Source organism: Notothenia rossii (assembly GCF_949606895.1).
Source record: "Notothenia rossii genome assembly, chromosome: 10".
Lineage (NCBI taxonomy): Eukaryota > Metazoa > Chordata > Actinopteri > Perciformes > Nototheniidae > Notothenia > Notothenia rossii.
This window is the reverse complement of record NC_136908.1, coordinates 63,255,642-63,266,734: the sequence shown is the minus strand read 5'-3', so window position 1 is coordinate 63,266,734 and position 11,093 is coordinate 63,255,642. Positions and strand designations below refer to the sequence as shown.

Genomic DNA, 11,093 nt, shown 5'->3' with positions numbered 1-11,093 from the left:
AAGGCCCTGACGGTTCGCCACTGCTTTTTAGTGATCAATATTCAGGGGAAATTGGAAAAATTGTAACTTTTACAGTGATGGCCAGGAGGAACTCACAAATGAAGGATGTGATTAAAAGTGTATATCCTATCACTGTAGATTCCATAGGATTCAGGCACCTGTGTAGAAAAGTAGAATCAATTATGGACTTCTTTCCCAAAAAAGATCTTTATTATTTGTCTTTATTTTACTTCTTATATATATATATTTTTTATTTTAAGTGTTCAATATTCAGGGGAAATTATAAAGAAAGGAAAATATTCATGATTTTTCTCATAAATATTCAATTTTGAGCAAAAACTCTTGAACTAGTTTTCCTGATTTTTCTCTCAAATTGATGATTTTTGTAACCCTAACCCTAAACATTCAGAAAAACTCAATTAAAACAACACAAGTGTGTGTGTGTGTGTGTGTGTGTGTGTGTGTGTGTGTGTGTGTGTGTGTGTGTGTGTGTGTGTGTGTGTGTGTGTGTGTGTGTGTGTGTGTGTGTGTGTGTGTGTGTAGTCCTGTCTATCGGAGAGGGAGGATTCTGGGAAGGGAGTGTTAAAGGACGGACCGGCTGGTTTCCTGCTGACTGTGTGGAGGAAGTCCAGATGAGGCAATATGACTCGCGACTGGGTAAACAACAACAAATAAACAAACAAAATATATATGTTTTTGAGTTACGCTTTATATTATATTATATTTATATCCTGTAATGTATGATTTATGTTTCAGAGACGAGGGAGGATCGCACCAAGAGGCTTTTCAGACATTACACTGTGGGATCCTATGATAACTACACCTCCTACAGGTAATACACCGTCACTACACCTCCTACAGGTAATACACCGTCACTACACCTCCTACAGGTAATACACCGTCACTACACCTCCTACAGGTAATACACCGTCACTACACCTCCTACAGGTAATACACCGTCACTACACCTCCTACAGGTAATACACTGTCACTACACCTCCTACAGGTAATACACCGTCACTACACCTTCTACAGGTAATACACTGTCACTACACCTCCTACAGGTAATACACCGTCACTACACCTCCTACAGGTAATACACCGTCACTACACCTCCTACAGGTAATACACCGTCACTACACCTCCTACAGGTAATACACCGTCACTACACCTCCTACAGGTAATACACCGTCACTATACCTCCTACAGGTAATACACCGTCACTACACCTCCTACAGGTAATACACCGTCACTACACCTCCTACAGGTAATACACCGTCACTACACCTCCTACAGGTAATACACCGTCACTACACCTCCTACAGGTAATACACCGTCACTACACCTCATACAGGTAATACACCGTCACTACACCTCCTACAGGTAATACACCGTCACTACACCTCTTACAGGTAATACACCGTCACTACACCTCCTACAGGTAATACACCATCACTACACCTCCTACAGGTAATACACCATCACTACACCTCCTACAGGTAATACACCGTCACTACACCTCCTACAGGTAATACACCATCACTACACCTCCTACAGGTAATACACCATCACTACACCTCCTACAGGTAATACACCGTCACTACACCTCCTACAGGTAATACACCGTCACTACACCTCCTACAGGTAATACACCATCACTACACCTCCTACAGGTAATACACCATCACTACACCTCCTACAGGTAATACACCGTCACTACACCTCCTACAGGTAATATACCATCACTACACCTCCTACAGGTAATACACCATCACTACACCTCCTACAGGTAATACACCATCACTACACCTCCTACAGGTAATACACCTTCACTACACCTCCTACAGGTAATACACCGTCACTACACCTCCTATAGGTAATACACCGTCACTACACCTCATACAGGTAATACACCGTCACTACACCTCCTACAGGTAATACACCGTCACTACACCTCTTACAGGTAATACACCGTCACTACACCTCCTACAGGTAATACACCATCACTACACCTCCTACAGGTAATACACCGTCACTACACCTCCTACAGGTAATACACCGTCACTACACCTCCTACAGGTAATACACCATCACTACACCTCCTACAGGTAATACACCGTCACTACACCTCTTACAGGTAATACACCGTCACTACACCTCCTACAGGTAATACACCATAACTACACCTCCTACAGGTAATACACCGTTACTACACCTCCTACAGGTAATACACCGTCACTACACCTCCTACAGGTAATACACCATCACTACACCTCCTACAGGTAATACACCATCACTACACCTCCTACAGGTAATACACCGTAACTACACCTCCTAATACACCGTAACTACACCTCATGCAGAGAAGCTGTGTAAAATGTCATGATTAGTAATTATATAATATCTAATTATTATTTTTACACATTTATTAGGATTTTCACCTCGTATGCACTTCCTTGAACTGATCAAACTACCCCAACAAATATTATATATATAATATATATATATATATATATATAATATATATATATATATATATATAATATATATATATATATATATATATATTGTGATACATTTTCTAATTTAAACCCCAGAAAATCCTACATTTACATAAAGAATATGTATTTATTTCTTTATTAACGTTTGCATATTTAAAGATTATATTAATAACGTTTTTGATTAATATAAGTAGATTTTATGGTGACTCTGAGATAAGTATCCAGGGCAGTTAAATTACAGCAATGATGATTAACATGTGCTCTTCCTGTTAGCTACTAATAATTGAAGAAAGAAAACTAAATATTTAGTTTTAAATCTTGTGTTTTTTAGTGACTACGTGATCGAGGAGAAGACGGCGGTGCTGCAGAAGAGAGAGATCGAGGGATTCGGATTCGTCCTCCGAGGAGCGAAAGGTGGGAAGGAAAGGAGGGAGAGGAAGGAGAGGAGGGGGAGGAAGAAGATAAGAGATGAAGGAGGGAGAAAGATGGGGTGTTTAAATCTTTAGAGCCCTAAAACCCCTCGTTGTGTCATTTCTTAATAAACTACAAATCCACATTTTAATTCAATTTAATTTCTAATATAAACATGTTTTTGAAGCGGAGACGCCCATCGAGGAGTTCGCGCCTACCCCAGCGTTCCCGGCGCTCCAGTACCTGGAGTCGGTGGATCAAGGGGGCGTCGCCTGGAGGGCGGGGCTTAGAACCGGAGACTTCCTCATAGAGGTAATCATTAGATCTCTCAAACAGATATGGTTCGTTTTAGTGGCGTTAGCCTACATTTAAATGAATGAGAGAGGCAGGGAGACGGGTCGAATTGCGTGAAAAAAGTTCTGATAAAAAAACATGGATATTAAAGTTAAAGAACATTTAAGAGGAATACATTAGAATATTTTATTAAACAAAGCAGTAAAAGCATTCATATTCTTTGAGATTAAAGTTTTACATTTGAAGTTATGTTTAAAAACTTCACACAGGGTTCTTACGGTCATTAAAAACCTGGAAAAGTCATGGAAATTCAAAACGCTAATTCCAGGCCCTGGAAAACAATATTTTTCCCAAAGTTTTGGGAAAGTCATTGAATTTTAACTAAAGTTGCATCAAATATCATTTATATTTCATCTAATCGCCGAAATAGTAATACTATAATGATAATAAATACTGTATCGTATAATAATGAAACGCTAAATGGCTTTTAACTGTCGAGGTGTTTTGCTGGTGAGAGATTTCAGTTGCGTTAGCGTGTAGAAGCTAGTAAGCCTATTGGATTTGTTTTAGATAAGCACAACATGTTTCATTATGCAGACCTTATTTTCCTGTTCCATGTTCAAATAAACCATTTTCAGTGGTACCGCTGAGAAAGAGTCATTTTTTTGGTCATGGAAAATTAGATAAAGGTCCTGAGAAGTCATTGGTGAAAAAGTGTATGAACCCTGTTCACAAAATGACCATGAAAGAAGTGAAATATTGTTGAACTACTCTCTGGGTTTTAAATAGTATTTTACATTTACCTGAAATGTACTGTCTTTATCTATGTTAATTGACTGTCTGTTTCAGGTTAACAGCGCTGACGTGGTGAAGGTGGGTCACCGTCAGGTCGTCTCTCTGATCCGACAGGGAGGAAGTCGTCTGCTGATGAAGGTCGTCTCTGTTTCCAGGAAGTCAGAATCATCCAACATCGTCAGGAAGAAAGGTTAAGGTTTTATTTAAAGAGCCCCTATTCTGTACACAGTGTACGGGGGAGGGACATCTCTAAGCGGCTGACCAACCACAACAGAGCCGGCCTGCTAACCAATCAGAGCAGACTGGGCTCTGGTTTCAGACAGAGGGTGAAAAGAGGTGCTGCAGCACAGACAGTATGAGAACAATAAAGAGCTTTGTGAACATTAAAGCATGGAGACATGTAGAGACACTACATACTGATATACACCTGAACATCAGCAGGAGAGGACTCTTTAAAGAGCTGAGGGCATCTAGAATACATATATTTTAACTTTAACATCCCTTAATCTTAACCAAGTTGTCCTACAATTGGAAGTGTTTTCTGTTTAATAACTAACTATGGTTTGTCTTGTAGCTCCGCCCCCTCCAAAACGAGCCCCAAGCACCTCACTGACTCTGAGATCCAAGTCCATGACCGCTGACCTGGAGGACATAGGTAAAACAAACACACACACAAACACACACACACACACACACACACACACACACACACACACACACACACACACACACACACACACACACACACACACATACACACACACACACACACACACACACACACACACACACACACACATACACACACACACCCAAACACACATATACACCCACACCCACACACACCCACACCCACACCCACACACACCCACACCCACACACACACACACACACACACACACACACACACACACACACACACACACACACACACACACACACACAGTGCAGAGTTTAGTCAAACCTAAAGACCTCTGTTCTGTCTGCAGCCAGGAGGAGACGCTTCGGTGAGTCACATGTGATCGGATGTTGTTGTTGTTGTTGTTGTTTTTGTGACGTGACAATGTCATGGTGTCTCAGTGATGTAAAAACCAGGGCCGTAGTCTAAAGGGAAGTAAAGCTGTTACAAGTAAAAGTCATGAATCGTAAAGTCTGGATATTAAAAAGTTACGAACCTAAGATGTAAAGTCCTAACTAACAGGTAAAGTTCAAATTTGAGGTAAAAAGGTTTCGACAATATCCACTCGATGTATTAGAAACAAAAATAAAGAAATAAACACAGTGAGGATAAGAGTAAAAAAACAAAACAAAGTAAAGGTAAAAGCATTTAAAGAAATGTTTTATTTACCAGATTTAAACTACGTATGTCTCCGGCTCTGGTGTTGTTGTGGTCGTCAAGTAGTGAATACGTTACTTATATACGAATATGTTTATTTTTCGTTTTTTTTGTTTATCTTATTTTTTGTCCCGCCTGCAGACAAACTGGATGAGATGTTGGCCGGGGGTCAACAGGAAGTGGTTCTTCGGGCCCGACCAGCAGATGACTTTAGAGCGGCGACGGTGAAACAGAGACCGACCAGCCGGCGAATCACACAGGCCGAGATTAACGTAAGACTGACAGAAATATCAAATACATCTTTTTCAACATTTTTGCAGAGTACCTCAGGGCCATATCCTAGGTCCTCTTCTATTTTGAGAAGTACCTCAAGGCCAAGTTACTGTTGTTTTTAATCAAGTTGCATTTTCAAAGTCTCTGTTTCAGGAGTTATGGGTTTAAAATGGGAAATATGTTGGTGTATTCTAAGATTCAAAGGTTTTATTGTCATATGCACAAAGCTACAGTGTAGAAATGACAATGACATTCTTCTGACCTGAGCTCCTCCAACAATCCAACATATAAAATAAAATACAAAAATTAAAAATTAAAATTTGTGCAAAAGTCTATATACTGTACTAAATAGAATATGATATGTATGTAGCCTAAATATTGTGTTTTATGTGTTTGTTTCTTTAGTCGTTGTTTGAGCGTCAGGGTCTTGTTCCCCCCTCGGCTCCAGAGAAAAGCACCATGGCTTTACCTCGAGGGATGTCCAGAACCAAGAGCTTTGGTAAGAAAACAAACAAACTCTTTAAAAAAATGTAAGTACCAATACGATGATAAAGTCTTCCGTAGATCCTTGGGTTGCAGTTTTATTTTAGTACCTTTATTTTAACGTCTCGATTTCTCCCGTCAGGCACGCCTGACGACGACCGGATCTCGGCTCTGATCAATGAAAGTCGCTTTCCTCGGAGCTCCTCGCTGACGGACGGCTTCATCCCTCCCCCTCCTCAGATGGCTCCGCCTCCTCCACCCTCCGCCTCCTCCTCCACATCCTCGCTATTCCTCCTGGACTCCGGCCCCCCTCCGTCGTTCCTCCCGCCTTCTCCCCCGGCCAGAGGGGAAGGGCTAACGCGCTCCAGCTTCAAGCCGGGGGCGGAGCCTAGGCTGGTGGAGCTCTGTGATTCGCCGACGAGGAGCCACGCCCACGCTGAGCGCCAGAGGAAGGCTAGGTCGATGATCATTCTTCAGGACACGCCTCCGCCACCGCCACTTCAGCTGGACACACACTCCGGCAGCACACACGCTCTGCACACCGCCACACACACCGCCACACACACACTTCACACGGCAACACACACATCTACGCTGTCGCTGCACAGCACAAGCCCCGCCCTCGGTCACTCGCCGCTGTCACGCCGCCGTGGCAGAGCAATAGAAAACCCGTACGCTAACGTTGGACAGCAGGCGCCGCCATCCAAGCCACAGAGGAGGAAGTCACCTTTGTTGAAACAACTTCCTGTAGAGGAGCAAGGTCAGGATCGTTTACACATGTTTTCTGTTTTGTTGTGTACAATTTCCTGATGCATGATGGGACAACAATGCTCTGATTGGCTAAAATTGTAGCACACAGTTAAATATGTCGAGTTGAAGGAGTGTGCTTCAAAACTTCACTATTTAGTACTTGGCGGATCAAAACAAACCAGCCAATCAAATGTATTCTTGTTTGCTCAAATTTAAAGACAATTTACTTGAAAGCTATTTCTATTCATGTGCATGCAAAACACATTTCAGTCTGCTGAAAATGTCTTGATTGGGATTGACACAAATATAAAGCCTTAAACTTCTAATCTTCAATCCATCGGTGTAACTATTTGCTATTTTTCTTCTTCTAGGAATAAAAGACCAGGACTTATTGAAACCGGACGGACCCAGCAGCCCCAGTCGGGCGGAGATGTACCAGCAGCAGGTTCTCTCAGAGCGAGCCCGGGTTCAGGGTCGGAGGTCATCTCTCTTCCTGTCTGTCGAAGGATCTGGGTCAGAGAATCAGGTGACACTCCTAACTCTGAGCCATTCGATGGACGATCTTGGCGAGCTTCCTCCTCCAGCCCCGGTCCTTTCACCATCACCGACGCCTCACACCTTCCTCCACCCACTGACCGGGAAACCACTAGGTCAGTCTTGCCTTACCATAAACTTAACCATAAGCGATAACCAAATGATAAATAGGTGCCAGGGTACCAGGAAAGTCAACTAGCCTCAAGGTACTACATTTGGTAAAAGAGGAACTAGAAGAAAGTCTTGGGACAGATCCTTAAGGTACCTCAAGAATGTAAAAAGTACTAAGCACATACCCTTGAGGTACTTCACAAAACAATACAGGATCTAGGACAGAGCCTTGAGGTATTCAGCAATATGATGAATGCATGAGTAAAGACAAAAGGAACTAGAACACGACCTTCAATAGTGACTTGAGGTACAAAACTAAATTGAAAAACAAAATTGAAAGGGTAGCAAGAAAAGAGCCTTAAGATACTACGCAAAACTTGAAAGAAACTAGTTAAGAGCCCTGAGGTACTCCAAAGAACAGAACCTAGGACAGAGCCTTGAGGTACTCCACAATGTGATGAATGCATGAGTACCTCCATTAAAGAGATAAGGAACTAGAACAGGACCTATGACAGTGACTTGAGGTACAACACGAAAAAGAAAAAGCCATATGACAAGATCTCTAGGTACTTCCAAAAAAGAGAGGAGGACCTAGAAAAGGGCAACAAAATTGAAAGTGTAGCAAAGAAAGAGCCTTACGATACTACGCAAAACTTGAAAGGAACTAGAGAAGAGCCCTGAGGGTACTCGAAAGAGCAGAACCTAGAACAGAGCCTTAAGGTATATATAATAACGCATTAAAACCGATCCATACTAAATCATTTCTTGTCTCTTCAGACCCCTCATCTCCACTCGCCCTGGCTCTTGCTGCACGAGAACGAGCGCTCACCGCCCGAACCCCGAGTCCAGAGCCTCGACATAAACACGGATCTGCCTCACCTATCCCCACCCCTGCAGCCAGTCCAGACGGACGACACAAGCGCACCCCTATCCCCACCCCGCAGGGCAGCCCAGAGCCTCGATCCAAGCGCACCCCCCCTCAGACGAGCCCAGAGCAGCGAACAAAGCGTACCACCCCTCAAACCAGTCCGGAACTGAGGCACAAACGCATAACGCCGCCTCTGTTCCCCGACGGACCGGTGGAACGTCCGGAAACCGAGGGAGGAGTTACATCGCCTGCCGCTCCGTCGCCCGAGCGTTGGAGACCGACCCCTTTGCCACCGCTGGCCAATGAGAGTCACGCCGCTCTGATTGACAGGCGCAGGAGCCTAACAGTGGGCAGCTCCGAGGAGGAGGGCGGGGCTTATACGGTAACACTCCCGCCGGCGTTATTGTCGTCAAGCGATGAGGAAACCAGGGAGGAGCTTCGCAGAATTGGCCTGGTTACTCCCCCCGCTGCCTTCGCCAGCCCTCCCCCTCTTCCTCCCCCATCCTCCCTCACTCTGTTGACTCGACGAGGCGGGGAGGGAGGGGGAGGAGATCCTGACTCTCTAGGTAGACGAGGTGATGAGGATGAAAGTGACGAACGTCTACATGACAGCTCTTCCCCCAGCTCCCTCCCTCCCTCCATCACCTTGGCCTCCCCTCCTGATCCATCCTCCCCCTCCTCCCCTATAGCTACTCACCCATCCCCTTCCTCCCCCACCACCGCCCCATCTGTTTTGAAACCACGCCTTCGTTCACCGTTAGGTCGCGGTCGCTCCACGCTCCGTGATCCTCTTCTGAAGCAATCATCGGACAGTGAGCTCCTCCCGTCTGCTGCCTTTTCCTCCTCCCCTTCCTCCCCTCTCTGTTCCTCACCCACTGGTGGAGGTGGACGTCAGCCTCGTTATCTTTTCCAGAGAAGGTCGAAGCTTTGGGGCGGCGGGGATGACGATCGTCGGGGATTCAGCCCGGATGAAGGCGGCCGTCCAGCGGCATTCGGGGGTCATGTTGCCGGGTCAGCTGTGGATCTGAGCAACCGGTCGTCTTCGGCTCTGGAGCTGAGCGGCCGGGCCGGGTCCGGACTGGATCTGGTGAATCGGCTACAGCTGCTCAACAAAGACAGTCATTCTCTGGGGGAGGAGCCGAGTCCCCTGGATCCGGGCCGGAGGTCGCCAGTAGGAGGTGCCAGGTACTACAAACTGCCTTTTAAGGTCTCCTATTATGCAAAATGCATTTTTGATGTCTTATATACATAAAGATGTGTCCCCGGTGTGTCGGGGAACTCACAAAGTGTCAGAAAATAAAACCCTCTCCCTTTTCCTCCGTACCCAAATCTCTAAAAACGGGGGAACAACGGAGCTGATCCAGATTTGCTGCTGATATGATGTAATATCGGAAATGCGGACTCACCTGAGAATCTTTCCAGCTGAGCAGGCATTAGCTCCCCCCCTCTTATTTTTTTTTAAAGCTTTATACCCAAATCAGCACTTTAGAAACAGGAAGTGAAATAGAGGGATATGAGGCATGGCTAGAATGGGTGATCTGTTTGGTATTCTGAGCAAAACACTTCATAGACATGTTTTTTATATATTTGTATATATCTGATAGATAGATAGATAGATAGATAGATAGATAGATAGATAGATAGATAGATAGATAGATAGATAGATAGATAGATAGATAGATAGATAGATAGATCTTTAATTTGTCATTGTACAGGTACAACGAAATTACAATGAACTCAAGGTGCCAATACGCAACAACAAGACAATATAAAAACAAGAAATGGGACTTAAATAGACATGATACGGAATATGTACATAAATAAATAATAAATTAAATTGCACGATTCCCCTCATATTGCACGGAAGGCTTGTATAATTTAAATATTAGCAGCGTTTAGTGCACATATGGCCCTGGGAAAAAAACTGAATTTGAGTCTGTTTGTCCGGGAAGACATGGAAGCGTCTGCCTGAGCGCAGCCGTACAAAGTGCTTGTTACCCGGGTAGTGTGGATCCTTGAGGATTTTGACTGCCTTCTTAAGGCAACGAGAGCTGTAGAGTACCTCCAGGGAGGGGAGGGGGCAACCGATGATCTTCTGGGCCGAGTTGATGACCCTTTGGAGCGCACCCCTCTCTGCGGCTGTGCAGCTGAGGAACCACACGCAGATGCAGTAGCTGAGGATGCTTTCCACGGCGCAGCGATAGAAGGACACAAGCAGGTCCTGTCTGAGTTGGTAATTCTCAGGAAGTAGAGTCTCTGCTGTGCCTTCTTGACGGTTGCCATGGTGTTGGTCCTCCAGGACAGGTCCTCCGCCAGGTGAACGCCCAGGAATTTGATCACTGAGACTCTCTCCACACAGCCTCCATCAATGTACTGGGGCTGCATGTTGGTCTTCTTCCTCCTAAAGTCAATGATCATTTCCTGGGTTTACTGAGACCTATATTATATGCTTAAAAAGTATAATAGGAGACCTTTAGCTATAAATACTGCATTACTACGGACCAGTTAAGGTGCGTTCACATCGGATGCATCGCTTTACTCGGTGGTGGCTTCGTGTCCAGTGTGAACACACCATTAGCAGATACTGTGTTTGCATGGTGTAACAGAATATGTTGTTTATGTTCTTCCAGATGTGTGGACAATGGAGAGAGTAAATCGTAGGTTTTTAACCTCTGGTAAACATTTCCCGTTATCGCTTATAGATTCGCTAACAGCTAACTAACATGCACCTTCTTCA

General features: G+C 44.5%; 1 protein-coding gene across 1 annotated transcript in view; it reads left to right on the top strand.

The window, feature by feature from the left end:
- shank3b (SH3 and multiple ankyrin repeat domains 3b) overlaps window positions 1–11,093 on the top strand; it is a 40,815-nt gene that overhangs the window by 23,339 nt on the left and 6,383 nt on the right. The window contains 13 exon segments of the mRNA XM_079652935.1: window positions 544–657; window positions 757–832; window positions 2,833–2,915; window positions 3,100–3,224; window positions 4,056–4,191; window positions 4,576–4,656; window positions 4,991–5,008; window positions 5,479–5,609; window positions 6,016–6,109; window positions 6,236–6,853; window positions 7,215–7,493; window positions 8,266–9,541; window positions 10,987–11,013. Coding sequence (XP_079509061.1) covers window positions 544–657; window positions 757–832; window positions 2,833–2,915; window positions 3,100–3,224; window positions 4,056–4,191; window positions 4,576–4,656; window positions 4,991–5,008; window positions 5,479–5,609; window positions 6,016–6,109; window positions 6,236–6,853; window positions 7,215–7,493; window positions 8,266–9,541; window positions 10,987–11,013 — 3,058 coding nt within the window.